At 36.9% G+C, this 26,234-nt stretch overlaps 1 protein-coding gene across 1 annotated transcript in view; it reads left to right on the top strand.

Annotated features, from left to right (window-relative positions):
* The first annotated feature begins 298 nt into the window (after positions 1-298).
* The window catches only part of LOC133659663 (plectin-like), a 269,882-nt gene continuing 243,946 nt past the window's right edge, over positions 299-26,234 (top strand). Inside the window, exons 1-2 of the mRNA XM_062062246.1 lie at positions 299-630; positions 11,085-11,315. Of these exons, the coding sequence (XP_061918230.1) occupies positions 11,126-11,315 (190 nt within the window). The 5' untranslated portion in view covers positions 299-630; positions 11,085-11,125. The remainder of the gene's footprint in view (positions 631-11,084; positions 11,316-26,234) is intronic.

The following is a 26,234-nucleotide window of genomic DNA, read 5'->3' as shown; positions in this document are numbered from 1 at the left end:
AATAGAGGCAGCTCACTGGTAAGTGCTGCTATTTGAGCTATTTTTGAACAGGCCAGCGGGCTACTCATCTGGTCCTTACGGGCTACCTGGTGCCCGCGGGCACCGCGTTGGAGACTCCTTATTGAAAAAGCTCCAGGGAGCCACTAGGGCGGCGCTAAAGAGCCGCTTGTGGCTCGAAAGCCTGACCACCCCAGGTAAACCAATCGAGCACCGAGCCAAGCGGAGTTATAAGTCACTGGACTTGATCAGTCCAGTGCTTGATCAGGCAAGTCTTCTTCCTTTACACACACCTCACCGACGAAAAACGAGAAGGCGGATAGGACAGTTTTTTTTGTCGGTGCCAGTTTTAACCCGAGACATGCCCGAACACTAATCCTGGAATGTTTATTCCCGTGGCAGGATGATATTGTGCGATGAGGAAGAGCTGCGGGGAGCACCAAGTCGGACTGTCCTCTAGTCAGCGTCCTGATATGTCAGCATATGAAAGAGTGGTCAGTGTAACGTTATTGGCACACATTCTGCAAAGCTTTTAATAACCTGCAGATCGTTCCGTTCCAAGACAATTGTCATTCATGCAGGGGAGCATCTGTGGCAGTAGTTGCTGACTAAGCGACACCGCAAGGTAACAAGGTAAGCCGGTGCATGTTATCTGTGGACTATGATGCAGTGGGTGTAACTCGCTTTATTGAGCCACGTCATACAATATGATATTTTTTTGTTGTGTTAGAATGCTGCAGGTGTATGATTGTGGTAAATGTCAAAGTAAAAAAAAAAAAAAAGAACCTCTATGTGTCTCCCTGAGGGGACATCACATTTACATTTGATGTACATCAACAATGCTTTAACTAGTCAATCTAATGAGATGATACGTTGTGTCTATTGGTTATGTTTTATGTATGTATCACTAAAACAATGCGAATGGGTTATGGTCCTTGTTTTAGGACATTGTGTCCAAAGTGTGGCCCAGGGGCCATTTTCAGCCCGCCGCTTATTGTTTATTGGCTCTCGACAGATTCAGTTCAGTTCAGTTTCAGTTTATTTCGAACATGCATACCATCCATCCATCCATTTTCTACCGCTTGTCCTTTTCGGGGTCGCGGGGGTTGCTGGAGCCTATCTCAGCTGCATTCGGGCGGAAGGCGGGGTACACCCTGGACAAGTCGCCACCTCATCGCAGCGAACATGCATACGATACAATGTAATGCATCACACAATTCCAGTTGTTTCCTTACAGCATGTCCGAAAAGGAGTAGGAAAAAGCACAGCTTGTTTATTCCTACCCCTTTTCATACCATAGCGTACCATAGTGAATGAAGTGCACATTTGTAGTTGTTTTCCCATATTTCTACATAATAACTCAGATATGGTAACACGAGTGAGCAGTAAAGAATATGAAGGGATTTATGGTCATGGAACATGTTTTGCTTTATTCATTATTGACGTGCTTCTTGCTACTTTATGTTGTATATTTTTTACATGAGATTTCCAATTCATTTTATCATCCATTATTACACCCAAAAATGTGTTTTATTTTACCCTTTTAATATTTACTCCATCTATCTGTATTTGTGTTTGACTTTCTCTTCTACTGTTACCAAATGGCATTATTTTAGTCTTACTGAGATTCAAAGATAGTCTGTTTTTGTCAAACCATCTTTTTAATTTGTTAATTTCTTCTGTTATTATTTGTATTATCTTCTGTGTATTCTGTCTTGATAAAATGCAGTTGTATCATCTGCAAATAATACTAACTTTAAGTCCTTCGTAATTCAGTTCAGTTCAGTTTAGTTTCAGTTTATTTCAAACATGCATACGATACAATGTAATGCATCACACAATTCCAGTTGTTTCCTTACAGCACATCCAAAAAGGAGTAGGAAGAAGCAGAGCTTATTTAATCCTACCCCTTTTCATACCATAGCAATTTTATCCAATTTCCTTGTTCTCTGTACAAGACAGTGAACAAATAAATAACAATAAATATTCTACTATAGTAGGCAAACAGATATTAAATACATAAATAATATTTGTCTCAATAAAAAAAGGAAAAAAAAAAGGGTTCAAGATGTTCATCATAATTCTTGTTCTGTGCACTCTGTGAACACTTGTAGTTTGAACAGTCTCTTAAACTGAATCATATTTGATTTATTTGGTTAATCCATTCCATAATTTAATTCTACATACTGATATACTAAAGCTTTTAAGTGTTGTACGAGCATACAAATGTTTTGAATTATATTTTCCTCTAAGGTTATATTTCTCCTCTTTTGTTGAGAAGAATTGTTGTACATTCTTGGGTAGCAGGTTATAGTTTGCTTTGTACATAATTTTAGCTGTTTACGTTTAATTTCAATAATTGTGATTTAATAAATAAAGGCTTTGTATGTTCTCTATATCCAACATTATGTATTATTCTAATTGATCTTTTTGTAACACTGTTAGTGAATGAAGTGCACATTTGTAGTTGTTTCCCCATATTTCTACATAATAACTCAGATATGGTAACACTAGTGAGCAGTAAAGAATATGAAGTGATTTTTGGTCTAGAACATGTTTTGCTTTAAACATTATTGACATGTTTCTTGCTCCTTTATGTTGTATATTTTTTACATGAGATTTCCAATTCATTTTATCATCTATTATTACACCCAAAAATGTGTTTTCTTTTACCCTTTCAATATTTACTCCGTCTATCTGTCTCTGTGTTTGACTTTCTCTTCTACTGTTACCAAATAGCATTATTTTAGTCTTACTGAGATTCAAAGATAGTCTGTTTTTGTCAAGCCATCTTTTTAATTTGTTAATTTCTCCTGTTATTATTCGTATTATCTTCTGTGTTCTCTCTTGAACAAAATGCAGTTGTATCATCTGCAAATATCATCTATTTTGTAAAAATAGATTGTAAAAATAAAGTACATTTATTTTAAATGAGATTATATGTTATTAGATATTACACTAATTCCCCTTTTCACCCATAATACAAAGCAAACAAGTGCATTTTTGTTCAGGTAGCTTCACATATATTGACCTACTTTAGATTGCTTTTAGCATCTTTAATTGTGCAAAACCAACTTGGTACCTTCTGTTGTGCATCTGTGATCTGCAAAAGTCCCTACAATTTGAAATCAAACGTTGCAGAGATATTTATAAAACAATCTTGCCTTCTTTCATCCTCCCTTAAACGATCCATTTGGAATTTGCCCTTTTAGTGACATGTTTCCTACATTTGACATCTGCGGATTATCCATACATGGTAAAGGTTTACCCGAAGAGATTTCTGCATGTGCCCTTGTGGTGGGGCAGACTGGCTCGTACATGTCACGGTTGCCATTTCTAATACAAAGTACAGATAGTTGGAACTTACATCGATCAGTAGACTTGATGTCCATCCATACATCCATTTTCTACCGCTTGTCCCTTTTGGGGTCGCAGGGGGTGCTGGAGCCTATCTCAGCTGCATTCAGGCGGAAGGCGGGGTACACCCTGGACAAGTCGCCACCTCATCACAGGGCCAACACAGATAGACAGACAACATTCACACTCACATTCACACACTAGGGCCAATTTAGTGTTGCCAATCAACCTATCCCCAGGTACATGTTTTTGGAGGTGGGAAGAAGCCAGAGTACCCGGAGGGAACCCACGCAGTCACGGGGAGAACATGCAAACTCCACACAGAAAGATCCAGAGCCTGGGATTGAGCCCAGGACTACTCAAGACCTTCGTATTGTGAGGCACATGCACTAACTCCTGTGCCACCGTGCTGCCCTAGACTTGATGTAAAAGCGCTAAAAACTCCAACAAAGATGGCGGCGAAAAGACACTGTCAAAGTGGAGGCACATAATTAAGGCCGGCTACAAAACAGCACATCCTGAAGAGACGGCCAGAAAACAACGGTCTGTAAAACATAATCTATGCAAAATTTGAGCAAAGAACCACCATCACATGTTAGGTAGACCACAAGGAAGTGTTTTAGATCAGTGGTCCCCAACCACCGGGCCGCGGCTGTGTATATATATATATATATATATATATATATATATATATATATATATATATATATCTCATATATATATATATCTCATATATATATATATATATATATATATATATATCTCATATATATATATATATCTCATATATATATATATATCTCATATATATATATATATATATATATATATATATATATATATATATATATATATATATATATATATATCATACATATATCTCTCATATATATATATATATATATATATATATCTCATATATATATATATATATATATATATATATATATATATATATATATATCTCATATATATATATATATATATATATATATATATATATATATATATATATATATATATATATATATATATATATATATATATATATATATATATATATATATATATATATAATTGGATATTAAGAGTATGCAAAAGTTTGACTTCTACCTTGTTTACTTCTGTGACAACTTTCTTAAAGTTTTGTAATCAATCAGAATTATCAAAAATCTTAAATGCCCCAAACATGGATAAGTGTGGAGAGTGTTAAGCATTTTCCCATCATGCTTTGTAATGGATTTAAATGGGTGTTATTTCTATTTTTTTTTTTTTTATGGTGAGTGGACGTTTTTTATAATATCCACAAAGTTCAGTGACCATGTCTGTTTACATTTTGTGTTGGTTGGATTTTTTTTTGGATTTTTTTTTTGCATCATGACTAGGGAAGGTTGTTTGCATTCAGTCATATAAATAGATGCTGCACATTACAAACATAATAAGTCTTTGACCAGGAAAAACGCATGTTGTCCACTAGATTGTGTCAAAATAGCAGCATTTAAAATGTTATACTTTTAAAATTAATATGAGATTCCTTATTAAACTCATGACGTCTCGCGGGCCAATTTGAAGATTCTGGTGGGCCGCATTTGGCCCGCGGCCTGTACTTTGGACACCCCTGAGTTAAGCAAAAGTAAAGTATCAGCCAATGAATTCACAAAGAATAAACAAAATAAGGTTACCAAAATGTCATACTAGACTTGTGGCACAATGCCGGAATACAAAATAGTAGTACCAACAGCAAAACCTGGTCTAAAGGTTAGTGGCGAAAGGTAGAAAACTATTACAGCGGGCCTAGTGCGGAGAACATGAATCCATGTCCTGATAGCGCAGCAACCTGGCTTACAAAGGACTAATTGCCTGAAGAACAACATGTGTGTAATCTGGCTCTGCCTCTATGTCAGCACAAAGGTGATCTGAAAAAGAGGCAACGGAAACAGAAATAATGGCAAAATACAAACAAAACAAACAGCCTAAACATAAAAATAAACAAACATTAAATGAAGCTCCTTACAGCCAACATGTTTTAGACATTCACTTACAGATAGTAGTCCTGACAGTGTGTGTCATTGTTATCAGTGTAAAAGAGAGTCATGCTTTTCATTTCACTTCGTGCTGCATCACAAGGAATAATTGACTTTTGAAGCTACAGTATAAATGTAAAAATAAAACCATATTTATTCACAATACAGTACCCATACCAGAAATATGCAAGCTTAACAGAGAATGTTCTAAGATGAAAATCAAATCGAGAATCATCTCCAGTCCTTCTTGCTGTGGGGCAGCAGTGCTAACTTATGTGATACATTGGTGTACCCTTCTCCCTCAGCAAGCCCAAACAATTCTAGTAAAATGCTGTAACAGCAATAGCACCACTGGTGGATAATCTTAAATGTTTTTTTGTGCTGCAGCCTTGCAATAATATCACTCTGTGTTATGCAGAGAGTTGGATTATCACTTAAATATACAGTCGTGGTCAAAAGTTTACATACACTTGTGAAGGACATAATGTCATGGCTGTCTTGAGTTTCCAATAATTTCTACAACTCTTATTTCTTTGGGATAGAGTGATTGGAACACATACTTGTTGGTCACAAAAAACATTCATGAAGTTTGGTTCTTTTATGAATTTATTATGGGTCTCCTGAAAATGTGACCAAATCTGCTGGGTCAAAAGTATACATACAGCAACATACATTATACATTTTGGTGATGTAGAAAAGTTACAATCAAATCAAATCAGCTTCATGGCATGGCCTCTTAACTTCATGTGTGTGACTTCTCTGAGCCCATTTAAATAGGGCTCATGTGATGCAGTCATTAGACTCGGTTACAAACACGACAATGGGAAAGTCAAAGGAACTCAGCACAGATCTGAAAAAACAAACCATTGACTTGAACAAGTCAGGAAAGTCACTTGGAGCAATTTCAAAGGAGCTTAAGGTCCCAAGAGCAACTGTGCAGACAATAGTTCGTAAGTATAAAGTGCATGGCACCGTTTTGTCACTGCCACGATCAGGAAGAAAACACAAGCTATCACATGCTGCTGAGAGAAAATTGGTCAGGATGATCATGAGTCAACCGAGAACCACCAAAAAGCAGGTCTGCAATGAATTGGAAGCTGCTGAAACACAGGTGTCAGTGTCCACAGTCAAGCAAGTTTTGCATCGCCATGGACTGAGAGGCTACCATGCAAGAAGGAAGCCCTTGCTCCCAAAATGACACCTTAAGGCCTTTAATCCCAGGAACACCATTCCTACCGTCAAACATGGCCGTGGTAGTATTATGTTCTGGGCCTGTTTTGCTGCCAATGGAACTGCTGCTTTACAGAGAGTAAATGGGACAATGCAAAAGGAAGATCACCTCCAAATTCTTCAGGACAACCTAAAATCATCAGCCCAGAGTTTGGGTCTTGGGCGCAGTTGGGTGTTCCAACAGGACAATGACCCCAAACACATGTCAAAAATGGTAAAGGAATGGCTAAATCAGGCTAGAATTAAGGTTTTAGAATGGCCTTCCCAAAGTCCTGACTTAAACCCCATTGAGAACATGTGGACAATGCTGAAGAAACAAGTCCATGTCAGAAAACCAACACATTTAGCTGAACTGCACTAATTTTGTCAAGAGGAGTGGTCAAACATTCAACCAGAAGCTTGCCAGAAGCTTGTGGATGGCTACCAAAAGCGCCTTATTGCAGTGAAACTTGCCAAGGGACATGTAACCAAATATTAACATTGCTGTATGTATACTTTTGACCCAGCAGATTTGGTCACATTTTCAGTACACCCGTAACAAATTCATAAAAGAACAAAACTTCATGAATGTTTTTTGTGACAGAGTGATTGGAGCACATACTAGTTTATCACCAAAAATTAAGATTTGTAGAAATTATTGGAAACTCAAGACAGCCATGACATTATGTTCTTTACAAGTGTATGTGAACTTTTGACCACAACTGTATACGCACCGTCGTAATCATTTTTTTGCATATTTTATTGGTTGTAGCATTGAGCTGTATTATCCTTTACTATACTGTAAATATTAGCAGAGCAATAAGGGATGTTTTTGCAATCACCCCTATTAAATAATTTTTGCTAGTGCTATGGCTGTTAACCTGACTCTCGCCAGATCCTTGTAGTTTGCTGAGCTCTACACAAGGATCTGGGCTCGAAAGCAATGCAAACTCCTTCAAGATAGCAAAAAATAATGAACCAATCAGGATCGCCAGGCGGGATTTCATAGATGTGACGTAGCGCCGAAGTGACTGTTTGATTCAAACAACAATGGCGGCACGCAGCGAGGAGTCGTGTGCTGACATATTTTCTTAGCACAAACAACATTGATTATCTACTGACATTGCTGCATTGTTTCAGTAAAATTCTCTAACTTTTTGCTCTGTCATTATCCAATATGTCGGCTGATCTGTTTTGGATTTCCCACCGTCTCTCTCATCAGCGTCACGGGTTGATTTCGATGTGAGTGGTTGAAGTAGCGCATCTTTCAAGATAACGGACAAGTGGTTTATCCAATCACATACAATTATTTTTTTACAAGGCCCCGCCTTCTGAAATACATCTCCTATTGAGAAGTCCTAGATCCTTGTGTGGAGTTCAGCGAACTACAAGGATCTGGCGAGAGAGAGTCAAGTTAATGGCTGTAGGGCTGCACTATTATGACTAAAATATTAATCATCATTATTTTCATAAATATTGAAATCACGATTATTAATCACGATTATTTACTTTTAATTCAAACATACTTTATTGTACTTTCTGTTTTAAACAAACAGTATGTAAGCTTGGCTTTCGTTTCAAAATGAAACTATTTTACTAATTCATTAATAATCAAATAAAACGTACAAAAGACAAAACGGCTAACTAAAATAAATATGCCACTGCAGAGTGCGTTAATAAAGTGCAAACAAGTACAAAAAGAAGATTATGCACGCAAGGCAGATACAAAAGAAACATTCATTGTACTGCGTTTAGGATATATAGAACATACTGTATGTCTTTGGCCAACTAAAACGTTAATACATCCGTTATTTTGGCGTGTCTTTGAGATGGATACGGGGTCCATCAGTGCACGGTTGATGTTACTACAGTCCTCTGTATTTTGGGCACCCCCGTTTTTAGAGCTGTTCATCTGACCTTTGCGTCGGTGGTGGGCCTGTTAGCAACCAGCTTAACAGCGTGGGCAAACGATGGCAATCGAAAAGAAGGGACGTGATGTTAATGCTAAATGTGTCTCCGCAACTCGACAGTTTGCTTTGCTGTGCAACTCGTTGTTGTGTTTGTTGTTGGTTCATCCGCGCAGGAGCATTTCCAGCGTAAGTGCCTAGAGAACGGCGAGGCGTGCAGTCGTGTTCCGGAGTTAAAATGCGTGCCTGTTGATACCCAGTGGGTAACTCTGCGGGAGCAAAGGGCACCGATGTAATTCTGAATTTATTTTTTCTAATATTTTCGGGAGCTACTTGGAGACTTTCCCATATATTATTGTTGTCACTCACTCTTACTCCACTGTCTATCGGTCGCCCCCTGGTGGTTGGTTGTTGGTTGTAAACCTGCTTGGTTAGAAATACAGCGCAGCCGTTTTTTTAAATGTTAATATCACAGACGATCACCTTCATTTAATCATAGCTGCTTAAATCGTTGATCACGATTAAAATTTGATTATAAAATACATTGTAACAAAGGGATGGGCGATATGGTCTAAAATCTATACTGCTATATGTATTGCAGCCTCCTGTGATAATGATGTATACCACGATATATTATTTGGTATGTAAATGATAATAGAACCATTTAAAAGTAGGTCACAAAGGCTCCTAATGGATGTATGCAATAAAATATTGCGTCATTTCTGGTTGTATTATCTTTTCAAAGTAATTTACTTGCTAATTTTTTCTAAATAATTGGTTACTTTCTGTTGTAACATGGTTCCACCTACACTTCTGTTAAAATGTCATACACAGTATTCTTTATTCCTTGTTTGGATAGCTTACATTAGTTTCGTTTGTACTACAAATCTGGGTAGTTACAGGGAAACTATTGGCCACACCAATACTGATACTTATACTTCAAATGATCAAGCTCATTGAATGATTATAATTTGATCGCAATTATAACCAGACAAAAACACTGCATATTTCCTATTATTGGCTCTAATTTCAATCCTTTGATTCTCGCCTTTAAAGTCATCCTGTGTGCAAGGACTTATTTACTGGATAGACTGTAAACAATTACATTTATGTGATTTAAAATATATTTATATCGTTAATATTGATCTAATCACTGTAGTATCAACAAGATACCGACACTATATTTATATTGTTACTGTCGATCTTTGTATCGATCCGCCCACCTCTGTTTACTTTCGAGAGGTCTAACTTAGCGGTTAGCATGTTTTATTGTGTCCTCCTACGGTGTGTAGTGTAGCATGCTTAGCTACTGCTTGTCCTCCGGTGATGATTTGTTGATTTGCCACAATAGGATTAATGACTTAAAAGTTGCTTCACACTGTGAAGGGATATTAGCCGCTAGCGAAAATGCTACAGTTGAGGACAGAGTTTTTTCGCTTTGTTATTGTCAAATTTGCGGGATACAACTGGAATGTGTCACCAACATGCATTACCACAATATGATGATAGTATTAAAAGCTCTATCATCAGCCAAATGTTCATATTTTTTTGTATATTGTTTATATCGGGCAACCCTATTTTAACATAATACATATAAGGTTGATAACTTATTGATATCATTGTGGATTTGTTTAAAATCAATGCTTAAAGTACCTGCTACTGTAAAACAATAACGACTTTGACCTGGCACATTTTCCAGCTCGCTCTAAAATTCAGTTTCTGCCACATTTATATGTGAATATATATTAATTTCTCCCCGGGGATATTAAAGTATTTTTGACTCTTGATTCTGCATGCACCTGGGGATAGGTCGATTGGCAACATTAAATTGGCCCTAGTGTGTGAAAGTGAGTGTGAATGTTGTCTGTCTATCTGTGTTGGCCCTGTGATGAGGTGGCGACTTGTCCAGGGTGTACCCCGCCTTCCGCCCGATTGTAGCTGAGATAGGCTCCAGCGACCCCGAAGGGAATAAGTGGTAGAAAATGGATGGATGGATGGATTCTGATTCTGATGTAGATATCTTACATGGATTTCACACAGTTTTAAATGTACACAATCCTAACAATGATCTGAAGCCAGCTGTGACAATAACAGTGAAACATCGAAACAACAACAGTTTCCACATTTGTAAGAGGCGGTCAACACACCCAGTGGCACTGTCAGCTGTAATATTAAAAACAGGATAGAATGGACAATAGATTGAGTATGACCATCAGCCGTGGGCAGCTGTGATGTTTTGCATTGGTGTTAATTATTTATTTTATTAACACCTGCTACTACCTAGCAAATGTTTAACAAAGCAGTCAAGACTAGGTAACTGTACAAAATTTAACAGATGTCATCTTTTAAAAATACAAACAACTGTGTTAGACACTTTTGCCTTTACTGAGTAATAGACTAATTATGTTGTTTCTCCATTTCAATTATTTCAACATTGTTGCTGAAATAACTCTTGCATCTGGAATTTAAATAAGATCACATTTTGGGATAGTGATATTGTAGCATTTTTACTGACCATTTAGAAATAACATGACTGTGCTCTTTTGGACTTTGACGTGTCTGTGGTTCCTGTCTGGTTTTTTTTATGCAGCAGTGTCAACTTGCTTCTTTGATCGTTCCTGTGGATGAAAGATGGCCACCTGGAGGGACAGCCGGAGGCATCGAATCCCATCGAAGGACAGCATTGGAGAGGTGAGCAGTGTCCCTGGTACTGGTGACACACTCCCCTGGAATCTGCCCAAACACCAACGGGCCAAACTCTCCAAGTCAGCCTCGGGTGAAGTCCTAGATCCAGCTGAAAGGGCTGTAATCCGCATCGCAGGTAAGATCACTTTAAAGGGGAACTGCACTTTCTTTTGGAATTTTGCCTATCGTTCCCAATCATTATGAGAGAAATGAACACACTTTTTTTTTTTTTAGGACTTTTAAAGATGATAAAAAATGCTTGCAAGATGCAGCTAATAGTTGTAGCCTTGAAATCCCTCTAAAACAACCTCAAAACCCTCCTTCAACGTTTTATATACACACTGCAAATCTATATATAATGTAATAACACACACGATCATAACAATATGGATGGATTTTGGTCATTTTATGCACAGCCGGAATTAATTCTTTGGTGCATTTATTTACGTTTCCATAACAGAACACTTCTGACTTCTTGCAACAAATGTGTTCCTACTCCCGGTATCAAACGCGAGTGTTTTCTAATCATGGCAGACTTTGTAATAGACAATGAAGATGACTATTTTTTGACAAATGAGGATTCACAACATACGGAGGATGAACTGCTGCTTATAGAAGCGAGCACGAACAAAAGACTGAAACGTTAGAGCCGAATGAGTGCAACATGGTTTTGGCGTTATTATAGAATGTACTCATGTTTAAAGACTCTACTTTTGTCCCTCGATGTCCCTGACTACAGAGGCCAGCTGCAGCCAGCATGCAGTCACACTTGCTTTGCAATGTTGCTGTTGTTGCACTTTCTGTCCGCTGGTATAACTGCAATATATATACAAATCACTTTGCAGACATGCTGACAACGCTTCAGACAATGGCGTGCGTTTTGTTTACATTCGGTTTTGGTAGCAAAGTTTTCGAGGATCAAAGTCTTTTATCGGTGGTCAAGTTTTCGGTACATCAGTCAATAGTGCACAAACAATAGGCTATATATAAAATTCATACTGTAACGACCAGCTAATGTTAATGTTTTAGGTTCGTGTGGTTTGAATTTGATGTCAGTTTTCCACATGTTTGAAAACTCACCGTCCAAGCCTGAAAGTTGATTGGCAGAGAATGAGGAAGTATTGTTTTGTGTCCGGGGAAGCGAGGACTCACGAGATTAAAGTGTTTGCACAGGTGGTAAAACCTTTTGCAATTGTGCAGTTGTTTGTTATCATAAGATTGGTAATAAAAGTTAAAAATAGCGTTGGACTTTGTGTGAAATCTCCTGAGGATTGAGGAAATCCCTCATGAAACAGGCCTGTAGAGATGAAATAGTCTTGTGATTTTTTCCCACACATACATATTACGCTCTACCACGGTATCGAGCACTATTTTTTGGATAATCTAATTAAGACATATATATATATATATATATATATATATATATATATATATATATATATATATATATATATATATATATATATATGTATGTATGTATGTATGTATGTATGTATGTATATACACATATATATGTATGTATATACACTACCGTTCAAAAGTTTGGGGTCACATTGAAATGTCCTTATTTGTGAAGGAAAAGCACTGTACTTTTCAATGAAGATAACTTTAAACTAGTCTTAACTTTAAAGAAATACACTCTATACATTGCTAATGTGGTAAATGACTATTCTAGCTGCAAATGTCTGGTTTTTGGTGCAATATCTACATAGGTGTATAGAGGCCCATTTCCAGCAACTATCACTCCAGTGTTCTAATGGTACAATGTGTTTGCTCATTGGCTCAGAAGGCTAATTGATGATTAGAAAACCCTTGTGCAATCATGTTCACACATCTGAAAACAGTTTAGCTCATTACAGAAGCTACAAAACTGACCTTCCTTTGAGCAGATTGAGTTTCTGGAGCATCACATTTGTGGGGTCAATTAAATGCTCAAAATGGCCAGAAAAAGAGAACTTTCATCTGAAACTCGACAGTCTATTCTCGTTCTTAGAAATGAAGGCTATTCCACAAAATTGTTTGGGTGACCCCAAACTTTTGAATGGTAGTATATATATATATATATATATATATATATATATATATATATATATATATATATATATATATATACATACATACATATATTACCTCCCTGCTTGGCACTCGGCATCAAGGGTTGGAATTGGGGGTTAATTCACCAAAAATGATTCCCGGGCGCAGCCACCGCTGCTGCTCACTGCTCCCCTCACCTCCCAGGGGGTGAACAAGGGGATGGGTCAAATGCAGAGGACACATTTCATCACACCTAGTGTGTGTGTGACAATCATTGGTACTTTAACTTTAACTTTAAATGTGTGTGTGTATTAGGCCTGTAACGGTATCAACATCTCACGGTATGATATTATCACTGTATTAAAGCGGAACTGTTTTTGTGGAATTTTGCCTATTGTTTACAATTAGAGGTGGGAATCTTTGGGCACCTACCGATTCGATTACGATTACAATTCAGGAACTACGATTCGATTAAAAATCTGTTATTGATGCATTTTAACTCATGTAAATTAATGCAGTTTTAAATTTATTTTATTTTCACTAAAAAAAGCATTCATTACTTGCAACTTTTAAAAACAGTGCATTTGTAATAAGAAACAGTTAAAATATATCCCTCCATCCATGGATGATTGGATGGATGGATGGATGGATATAAATATATATACATATAAAGTTTTCCCTCGTTTAACGCTGGGCTTACGTTAAAAAAAATACCCGCTTTAAGTAATCTGCGTTTGAGGTCTGTTAGGAACCAGAGGTACGATGCCATCCACTGTACTGAGTTGGAACAACAAGCTACACAGACATCCATCCATCCATCCATCTTCTTCCGCTTATCCGAGGTCGGGTCGCGGGGGCAGCAGCTTAAGCAGGGAAGCCCAGACTTCCCTCTCCCCAGCCACTTCGTCCATCTCCTCCCGGGGGATCCCGAGGCGTTCCCAGGCCAGCCGGGAGACATAGTCTTCCCAACGTGTCCTGGGTCTTCCCCGTGGCCTCCTACCGGTCGGACTTGCCCTAAACACCTCCCTAGGGAGGCGTTCGGGTGGCATCCTGACCAGATGCCCGAACCACCTCATCTGGCTCCTCTCGATGTGGAGGAGCAGCGGCTTTACTTTGAGCTCCCCCCGGATGGCAGAGCTTCTCACCCTATCTCTAAGGGAGAGCCCCGCCACCCGGCGGAGGAAACTCATTTCGGCCGCTTGTACCCGTGATCTTGTCCTTTCGGTCATAACCCAAAGCTCATGACCATAGGTGAGGATGGGAACGTAGATCGACCGATAAATTGAGAGCTTTGCCTTCCGGGTCAGCTCCTTCTTCACCACAACGGATCGATACAGCGTCCGCATTACTGAAGACGCCGCACCGATCCGCCTGTCGATCTCACGATCCACTCTTCCCTCACTCGTGAACAAGACTCTGAGGTACACAAACAGTCCCATTATAATGTGTTTGTGATGCAGAGGCGAAAACGACAAATCTACAAAAAAATATTTCTGTAGCGGTCCAAAATCCATTGGGCCCACCCAAATAAATGCATACATTAGAAACATATATGTTATGTTATTAATTAATATATTTAAACTTAACTTTTGTTACTTGAGGCTTCTCAGAATGTCTCACAAGAGTATTTAACTGTGTCAGTTATAGCATAAGTGGGGAAAAACAACATCGTTTTTGACCTACCTGCCAAAGAATCATCTCTACCCCTACAGACATATAATATGTTTTACCATCTGAACAGGAAGCATACTTTAAAATTAAGACAAAGAGAGCAAACAGGGACAGTTGGTTATGATATTATTGCACTGATCAGTAGGCCTGGGCCGATAACAAATTTTGCTCGACAATATATCGACCTACAAGTTATTGCTGATAAACAATATTATTAACATTATTTTTTGGAGCCCAAATTAACCACTTATGTAATTATAATACATATTAATAATGGAAGTATACCATTTCAAATGCAATTCCTTTGCATTTCTTTTATATTTTAACATTGTAATTGATATGTAAACTTTTAAATACCAAGTTAAATAAAACAAACAAATAATACAAATAAAATATACTGTCCATAAGCAAAATGTTGCACTTTGATAAAAAAACAAAAAAAAACAATCGCCACCAAAATCAATAAAATAGGTTCTGTCTCTGTTCCGCGGCGGGTGGGGCATCCTCAAATATACACAACCAAAACTGACCAAAATGATCACGGTTATCATTATTATCGTGGTATTGTGAATGTGCTCAAAAAGTACTTATGAACACTAAAATCTTTTAACACAGTTGTATTTTTTTTTCATAATTAAAATAAATAGAAACACAATACAGATTTTTAGCAGAGGAAACATCAAATATTGTTCTGGCTTCGTAAGAGCCTTATTATTTTTATTTGTGTGTTTGAATATCCATCCATCGATTTTCTACCGCTTGTCTCTCTCGGGGTTCGTGGGGGTGCTGCAGCCTATCTTAGCTGCATTTGTGCGCAAGGCGGGTTACAGCCTGCACAAGGCGCCACCTCATCGCAAGGGCGTGTTTGAATATGTTTATCTTTTATTTGAAACTGTAAGGGTCAGTTGTTTCACTTCCGGTTTATGTGACGTCACGTGAGTTGACTTACTGTTGAACGGAGTGCTTGTGTGTCCGTCTGTTTCAATTTGACACTGTCGAGTTTGTCTATCACTTTGTGCAAAAAACAGTACAGCCTTTGTTTATTGAGAATACAGGAGCTCAGTTGTTTAAACAGTAGAGGTGGGTATCTTTGGGCACCTCACGATTCGATTACGATTCAGGAGCTACGATTCGATTAGAAATCGATTATTGATGCATCTTTATCTATGTATATTGATGCAGTTTTACATTTATATTAATTTTACTACATAAGCGTTTTTCACTTGCAACTTATAAAAACAGTGCTTTTGTAAGACATTAATGGGGAAAGACGTTAACGTCTGTTAATGGAAATATGTGCAAAACTGGAATATAAGTGCCCTATGATAAAGGAGCTGCTCCAATCTCTCTGTGAGGTGGATCGTTGCAGTCAGCCAAATATTCAAACTGTCTTTATTACATTATTACAGTAAATAAATCGATTATCGATTATTGGTGTTTACTATTTTTTAATCATCCAAGTCCGAATTGCGATGCATCTAAAAATCGGTTATTTCCCCCACCTCTATTAAACAGTATTGTGTTTGTACAAATTCAGATTGGGGAAATTCGTTGCGTAATGGGGAAAGACGTTAATGTCTGTTGTTTACATGTTAGCATTTAAGCTAGCAATCTCGCGCCAGTCAGTCCGTATCAAAGTGCAGTTATGAATGAGGGTTCTTTGATCATTTTAATTTATTCTGATAATACTAATCGTTGGGATTTTAAGGCGGTTATTATTACTACCGTTTATTTGTAGTACAGATGCGCGCAACCGTAGAAACAGATGCATAAGAGTGACCGCTCTTGCAGACTGTCCCGCTCACCAAACATGCACATTAAAAACACACAAACACAAACTTCGATATATGTGTCTTTGCCTCACAAAGATTCAAAGACACTTGAGGAAGGACAAGCTGATTCACCTCCTTCTTTTTAATCCGCTGTAGCACAAACACGTGCAGCTGCTGAAACCGATGTAAAGCGTAAATGCTCTTGAAGTATGCACATGACGATTTATCGACGCTGGAAAACTTACCGGCTTAATTTTTTTCATTTATCGTTTGTTAATTGACTTATCGAATATCGGCCCAGGCCTACTGCTCAGACAATAGACTCGGATCATGTCCAAACCAACTGCCGTGCTGCTAGAGACATTCATTATTTATGCTAAGGGATAGCAGTGTCATTTGTAAAATGTAAAGGTTTGCAGGTGTCACATTTGTTCCACTCACAAAAAGAGACAAAGAGTCAAGGAAGATCATGAATTGAAAATGTTAGTGTAGTTAACAGAAATGTTTTTGACATGGAATACATTGAAAATATAACATTATTTAACACCTTGTTATACCTAAAGAACATACCTGGAACACATACCTTGCCAAGGCTTTAACATCCATCCATCCGTTTGCTACCGCTTGTCCCTTTTGGGGTCGCGGGGGGTGCTGGAGCCTATCTCAGCTGCATTCGGGCGGAAGGTGGGGTACACCCTGGACAAGTCGCCGCACATGATCACATACAATTCAGTGACATAAATTTGATCTTAACCGTTTAAAAAGGTCATCCAGTATAGCATAATGTAACAATGTCCTTCTTAAGCTCAACAAATTGCAACCTGATCTGATCTTTGACAGATATAGCAGTTCTTTATAATCCATCGATCCACCCATCAATTTTCTGTACTCCTCTTCCTGTTCACGGTCACCGTGAGCTGGCGCCTAACCCCCACTGACACGCACTCACTCATATTCACTCAGTCACTGAATGGGATCAGGGGTTCCAATTACCGGTACTGTAGTATGAGCGGGTGCCTTCAAATTTCTGAATCTCAGATAACATTTGCCAGATAAGTTATACATATTATTATTATTATTATTTGTATTATAATTATTATTATTATTATTATTATTACTATCACTGTTATTTCAGGGATTCGTGAATGTTTACAGTAGATGATTTTAATAGTGACGTCACTGAACAACAAAACTGCATTTAACTAGAACAGGGGTGTCAAACTCATTTTAGATCGGGGGCCACATGGAGAAAAATCTACTCCCATGTGGGCCGGACTGGTAAAATCACTGCACGATAACTTAAAAATAAAGACAACATCAGATTGTTTTCTTTTTTTAAAAATAGAACAAGCACAAATAGCACAAGTACAAATCATAATGTTGTTGGGATTGTTTTTACACTTACATGTTGCGGTTGATAATATTCCACCTTTATTTGTCGTTATGTATACTTTCTAAATAAATTATGTGATAATGTTCATCAGTCATTGGTGTTCATTTTCGATCTATCAAGATAAAAAATATCAAAATCAAATTACAGTATGTTATTCATGTAGTTTGATCATTTTCCTCGACTGATGTACTTAACATCATGTGGTTTATTTTGTACATATGTAGCATCATCTACAAAGATACAAAGAATTGCGACATCTGGTGGACACATTTAGAACAGCTGTTTCTTTCATTAAAACATTTCAGCTCGTTTTTATACTTAGCAAACTCATCCCGCGGGCCGGATAACACCTGTTTGTGGGCCTGATCCGGCCCGTGTACCGTCCGTTTGACACCCCTGAGCTAGAACATTCTTCAATGACACCTAATCCATCATGAAAATTTAGATTAAAACGATACAGATAACAAACATTAAAAAAAAAGAAAAAATCATTAATATGTAATCAATAATAATAACAGTTTCAGTAAGATATTTACGTTGCATGATCATACATACTATATAGCAGGGGTCACCAACGCGGTGCCCGCGGGCACCAGGTAGCCCGTAAGGACCAGATGAGTAGCCCGCCGGCCTGTTCTAAAAATAGCTCAAATAGCAGCACTTACCAGTGAGCTGTCTCTATTTTTTAAATGTTATTTATTTACTAGCAAGCTGGTCTCGCTTTGCCCGACATTTTTAATTCTAAGAGAGACAAAACTCAAAAAGAATTTGAAAATCCAAGAAAATATTTTAAAGACTTGGTCTTCACTTGTTTAAATAAATTCGTTATTTTTTTTACTTTGCTTCTTATAACTTTCAGAAGGACAATTTTAGAGAAAAAATACAACCTTAAAAATGATTTTAGGATTTTTAAACACATATACCTTTTTACCTTTTAAATTCCTTCCTCTTCTTTCCTGACAATTTAAATCAATGTTCAAGTAATTTTTTTTTTTTAATTGTAAAGAATAATAAATACATTTTAATTTAATTCTTCATTTTAGCTTCTGTTTTTTCGACGAAGAGTATTTGTGAAATATTTCTTCAAACTTATTATGATTAAAATTCAAAAAAATGATTCTGGCAAATCTAGAAAATCTGTAGAATCAAATTTAAATCTTATTTCAAAGTATTTTGAATTTATTTTAAAATTTTTGTTCTGGAAAATCTAGAAGAAATAATGATTTGTCTTTGTTAGAAATACAGCTTGGTCCAATTTGTTATATATTCTAACAAAGTGTAGACTGGATTTTAACCTATTTAAAACATGTCATCAAAATTCTAAAATTAATCTTAATCAGGAAAAATTACTAATGATGTTCCATAAATTATTTTTTTAAGTTTTTCTCTTCTTTTTTTCGGTTGAATTTTTAATTTTAAAGAGTTAAATTGAAGATAAACTATGTTTCAAAATGTAATTGTCATTTTTTTCGTGTTTTCTCCTCTTTTAAACTGTTCAATTAAGTGTAAATATCATTAATTATTAATAATAACATAGAGTTAAAGGTAAATTGAGCAATTTGGCTATTTCTGGCAATTTATTTAAGTGTGTATCAAACTGGTAGCCCTTCGCATTAATCAGTACCCAAGAAGTAGCTCTTGGTTTCAAAAAGGTTGGTGACCCCTGCTATATAGTATGGCTACACAAGCTCAAGACGGGGAGTGCCGCTGTAAATATTTGCCAACAAAAGCTGCAATGGATGTTCTTGCTGTTTGTATCTTCATGATCCACAGAGAATCTGGTGATACTATAATGTTAGGACGTCCCTCACTTTCTTTTGTTTTGCCCAGGACGGCTTGTTGTTGGCAGCTAATGCTAGCATATTCGGTATGACGCTGCCACCGCTGCCGTTGTTTATGCTGATATTCCAAAAGCACTCTTAGATGAACACATACTTCGGCAACAACATATCATGAGATGCAGATGAGGCCAGATGTAGTAGTGCTGCTGTAGTAGTTGAAAGCAAGTTTTGGTAAAAAGACCATGTGAAAGAGACAGACTTTGTTTTAAATGTCTTGGTACAGCAATTACAAGAACTGGTTTTCCATTCTGCCGTCTCGTGTTTTTTTTATGCAGCAAAACCTATAACACACCACCATGAACACACTTTGCATTAATCGATTGAGATTCTGCAGTGCCCACTAGGTCCCCCTGGTCAAGAAGGCATGCTGTATGTACAGTGCATGTTGTCTGAAATTTGCCACAGGAACTGGTCAAGAGTCAAGAGATTGCCAGTCTGCTGTCATGCATTTTTGTTAGTGTTTGCCTTATGAAGCAAAACATTTTTACACATGGCCAAGGTGACGAAATTCCATGCATCCATTTTCTACAGCTTGTCCCTTTTGGGGTCGCGGGGGGTGCTGGAGCCTATCTCAGTTGCATTCGGGCAGAAGGCGAGGTACACCCTGGCCAACACAGAAAGACAGACAACATTCTGATACTCAAAATTCTTTAGTTATGTCAAAAATGTCTCAACAATTCAATGCATTCCTTTGTTCTACAGGCATGTGAAATATTCACGTTTTTAAACATTAATTTTCGCGTCAAAATATCCTTTCCACGTTTTTAAAATGAAATATCAATAAAAATGCGATCCAAACAAATTTCTTGAACGCCGGTAACAATCCAAACACTGTTGTCGTTTGAGAGCAGTGATTCTCCAACTTTTTTCACCAAGTACCACCTCAAAAGAACTTGGCTCTCCAAGTACAAGACTGAGGTTTTATTTAACAAGTATATTTAATATTTTTGGCCACTTTTACACACATTTTGAATAGTACTACTGTGTTTGAATATGGGGAAATAAAACACTGTACTTCAATCAAGTGATTCTTTGGCGTAACACTAGATGGAGCCCGAGTACCACTATGGAGCCCATTGTTCCACAATTTGAGAATTACTGTTCTTTAGTATTTATTAGTAGCCAGCGAAAAGGAATATTTTTTTACGTGACAGATTGTAAACAGAGGTCACAACACCGGAAGTATATTACCCGAGGGTGCATGGCTATAGAATAGAGTTGCCAAATGGGAAACATGTTCTGAGTTGTTTGCATGCTTGGTATATAATTCTAAATTACATTTTCAATGATAATAATGTTATTAAATTATCTACTAAAAAAACTCTAAAAAAATATGTGGTACATTACATGGGACATGTAAGTGTCAATAAAACAGCCAAAAGAGATTGGTAAATGAGAATAACTCTAAAGGTAAAATATAGTGTAGAAATGCACCCAATTGCAGGAAATGTAGTCTTGATTTTCAACATTTTCTTCTGGGGCCTGCATGGCAGCACTTTGTCTTGATAGAAATGTTCTTCTTTTTTATCAAAGGGTGCTCACATTCCTGTTTCTAAATGGGATTTTTACACATGTTATTCTTGCCACAGGGCTTTCGAGATTTGGTTCTTCTCTTAATTTGGAAGTTTTCCCCCTTGAAATGGCATAAAGCTCAGAATTGTTATGTTTTGTTGATTTACATTTACAGAGAGACATAATATCAACAAAACAAATTATAAAACCAAAACAATAAAGCTAAGAAATTTATTTATTTGAGTTAAAATCATCAGGAGATTGAATAATCAAGTTTGCCACTTTAGTTTATTTCTTTCGTCTTCTTGTTACGAGTTTTTTAGACAATAAGTCTTTGAAGTTTGTTTGTGAAAGCTTAAAGGAAGTTTGCATAACGTTTGCCCCTACAATAGACCGTCATGAACATCCTGTGCTATCCTCTGCTGATCTTCCATTGGCCGAGGTCACACAGTGTCAGCACGCATGGGTGAGGCTTAGCTTTTGTTCTGGACTTTACAGAGTAAATCTATGACTGCATGCAGATTGTTTTCACTTGATTATCACAGGTTTACATTACAGACCCCTCGGTGCTACTGTAGATGAATTTCCGCAAAGTAGAGACACTATTTATTTTATCATTTTTGTAAATATTATATCAGGCCTCAAATTTTTACTTTTTAAGGTCAAGGCAAGTGTTGCCTTAAAGGAGGGCTCATATTTTGGGGCACCTAGGCAAGTTAGAAGGGCACCAAGGCAAACATTATTTTCTTTCGAGGCAGGAGATATAGGGCTGCCAATTATGGCCAAAGTAATAATTAATATTATTGTTATCAATATTGAAATCATGATTAGGGATTGTTAGGTGAAGAAGTGTGAACATAATGCCATCATGTCAATTGTAATGTCTAATAAAAAAGACTATAGATACAAGTTATCCATATACATGTATTTATAGACAAACATTTTTTTTTTTTTAATTATTTAATAACATCAACATGTCAGTTTTTTGTCATTACATGATGCCTTTACCTCTATTTTTACATTTTGATAGAGAGAGTTTTTATTTATTTATTTATTTTAAGTTATGTACATTTATATGTACATGTAGATGCTGTATCGGGACAGATCCATTAAGAGTTTGAGCAGAATTTTGTTGTATAGGAATTAACTATACACAATAACACATTAACAAAATGCTGTGTCACATGAATGGTTTTTGAAGTAACACCTTAGTGACATGAAAACAACACAATTAATGTAAAAAAAACAACCTGCCTGGGGATAGGTTGATTGGCAACACTAAATTGGCCCTAGTGTGTGAATGTGAGTGTGAATGTTGTCTGTCTATCTATGTTGGCCCTGCGATGCGGTGGCGACTTGTCCAGGGTGTACCCCGCCTTCCGCCCGAATGCAGCTGAGATAGGCTCCAGCATCCCGCGACCCCGAACGGGACAAGCGGTAGAAAATGGATGGATGGATGGTGTTTACTTTTTGATATCAAAATAAAACACAAAGCAGTTTGGCTAATGAAGAGGAAGTCTACTAAACAAGCTTTGTTCTTCTCAAAAGCCTGCCTAGTGTTTCAGTGCAACAGTTTGGCCGACAAAAAAACCCCGGAGGGATACCTCTCACATCGAATAAACAATCTTCACAGCCTGCGTTCAATTCGATGAGATGACAAAACATTTTAGCTAGTATTGATGTTATTTGAACACTGATACAGTTTGCAGTTAAATAAAGGAGAAGTGAACATCCCAGTAAACAAAGTAAAGACTTTATAAACAAGTTGTGACAACGTTCACGACACATCGCCTGCTGCAAAACATCAAATAGTTTTCTCCTTCGCTGTATACTTTTAGTGTGGGGACAAGTGCGTCTGTCTCCCATATTGTCCACACCTGTCTCCATCTAAACACAGCAGTGCTTTTTAAAACCAAGTGGTTGGCTCCGTTTACTCCGAGGGGAAATCTCCGCAGCAAAGTCGATGTCTTTGGTCCGCCATGATTATCAAGCCAAACACTGCTAGTGCGCATGCGCCTGACTTCGTGTTGCCGAAAATGCATTAATCAATGACGGTTTTCCGGAATTAAAAAAATAAAATGGTATTACTAACCGTGGGGAATTTTATCGCAAATGATCATTCTATCGTTTACCGTTACTTCCCTTGTCCATTAACAAGTAAAAAGTCAAGGGCGGTGACGGCATGTCCTTGCCGCAAATTTTGGTAAATATTTTGGGCATTACGGCGAAAGACGAGGGCGGTCGTGGCACATGCTGCAGTTGCTGTGGTTAAATTTGAGCCCTGGTTAATGCATATAAAGTATTTGTACACCCTTCACAAACTCAACACATCAGCACCATGTTTGTACATGGAAATAGTTAAAGGTTCACCCTATTTCAAAATCATTCAACGGTTTATCCAGGTTGTGCCAATGTTTAACAGGGTTTTAAAGGCCATGTGTAGTGTAAGGTAGAATAATGTTTCAAATGGTGTTTGGATGTGAGTGCTAGTCAAGGCCATCAGATCTCTAAGGTGACACCTCCTTATATCATGTGTGTTTGTTGTGCTCCACCATGACACTTTGTGGATGATGTGTATCATCGACTTTCATTTCAGGGTACGCGAGAAAATAGAATTGTGGTAACTAATAGGAAAATGAATGGCCAAAGAGGATATTTACTGACACATAATATAATAATATGATTCAATGCATTAATCGTTGCAGCATTTTAGAATACAGCTTTTGCGTCATCTGCTTTGTTTATTTTGAATACATACAATTAAGTTCAGTTGTTGATGTATGAAAAATAAATAATGTATCTAGTTTCATTGTGAAAGTGTTGTTTTGATTACTATTTTAGTGAATTTAATATATTTAAAAAAATCACTCAATACTGTAACAAAAAACAGTTTGAAACTGTGTAACAATTCAGAAATGTATGTGAATCGTGTTATAATTAATGCATCCATGATAGAAAAGCTAAATAGCAATTCATGGTTTAAACTTTATATAGAATGCTGTTTATTATAAAATAATTTCTAGCAAACATATGACTTTAAAATAAGTCCTATTAAATATTTTAACAAATGTTGATGGTTACATCACATTTGTTTTTGATTGAAAGACTTTTCAGATCCCACCATGATCAATTCTGACATCAAGTACGTTTATTGCAAGACAAGTGTCAGGATTGCTCCTGACAGTTTAGTCATGCGTTTTGTGTCTTTCTGTTTTTGGTGTTTAGTTCCTGTCCAGCACTCTTAACTGCAGTTTCTAATTCCTGTTTTATGTGTTGTCATGCAGTGACTTTATGTCTGCCTCTGAGCACTGTTTCCCTCACTTGCTCTTGATTGGCAATCACTGAACTCACCTGTCGCTGATTGCTAATCGAGAGTACCGGTAGGTTTCCCCTATTTGATTGTGGCGATGCGCCACAGCAACATATTGGACGCCACATCTTAAAAACTAGAGTTTTTTTTTTTTAATGTGAAAACAAAATAAGGTAATATCATGTATTGTAGCATCCAAAAGAAGACACACAAAGCCATACGCTCTATTTAGCGTTTATTGCCAGTTCTTTGCTCACAACGGGCCCAATTCCAACAACTATTTCCTCCGTGCACACACACGTATCCATGCTTCACTCCTAGACACACAACAACACTTCCTCATTACCCGCTGACACGGTGTGTTCACAGACCATGGAAAAAAATGTATACCATAACACACTAACATACACATTAACACCAGCAGGTAGTTACAGTTTGAATGGGAATTATTAAGTATATATATATATATATATATATATATATATATATATATATATATATATATATATATATATATATATATATATATATATATATATATATACATATATATATATACATATATATATATATATATATATATATATATATATATATATATATATATATATATATATATATATATATATATATATATATATATATATATATATATATATATATATATATATATATATATATATGTACCGTATTTTTCGGAGTATGAGTCGTATAAGTCGCACCGGCCGAAAATGCATAATAAAGAAGGAAAAAAACATATATAAGTCGCATTTTTTGGGGAAATGTATTTGATAAAACCCAACACCAAGAATAAACATTTGAAAGGCAATTTAAAATAAATAAAGAATAGTGAACAACAGGCTGAATAAGTGTACGTTATATGACGCATAAATAACCAACTGAGAACGTGCCTGGTATGTTAACGTAACATATTATGGTAAGTCATTCAAATAACTATAACATATAGAACATGCTATACGTTTACCAAACAATCTGTCACTCCTAATCGCTAAATCTGATGAAATCTTATACGTCTAGTCTCTTACGTGAATGAGTTAAATAATATTATTTGATATTTTACAGTAATGCGTTAATAATTTCACACATAAGTCGCTCCTGAGTATAAGTCGCACCCCCGGCCAAACTATGAAAAAAACTGCGACTTATAGTCCGAAAAATATGGTATATATACGTATATATTAATTATTAACTAATTAATATTAATTTGAGTTCGATCACTGTGATCAGCTGTTCGCATGTTTACCTTGATCAATCATGGCGGAAAAGTCTATAAGAAGTTCCCGCAGTAGGCTAAACAGTAGGCAAGCAACAAAGCTTGGTATAATCCTAACAGAACAATCCAGCTTTATTGACCGCGATCCTGTGTGTGTTTGTGAATGTGTTTGTGAACGTTTGTGTGAAAGTGTTTGTGTCCGTGTTTGTGCGCAACCTCCCGTTCCACCGTCACGACAGTCAGGCTCGTCGCGACAGTCAGGCTCGTCACAACGTAATTAATATTCAA

The sequence above is a fragment of the Entelurus aequoreus genome, linkage group LG11 (assembly GCF_033978785.1).
Source record: "Entelurus aequoreus isolate RoL-2023_Sb linkage group LG11, RoL_Eaeq_v1.1, whole genome shotgun sequence".
Taxonomy (NCBI): domain Eukaryota; kingdom Metazoa; phylum Chordata; class Actinopteri; order Syngnathiformes; family Syngnathidae; genus Entelurus; species Entelurus aequoreus.
The sequence above is the reverse complement of the archived record's forward strand: the minus strand, read 5'-3'. Positions and strand labels throughout refer to the sequence as shown.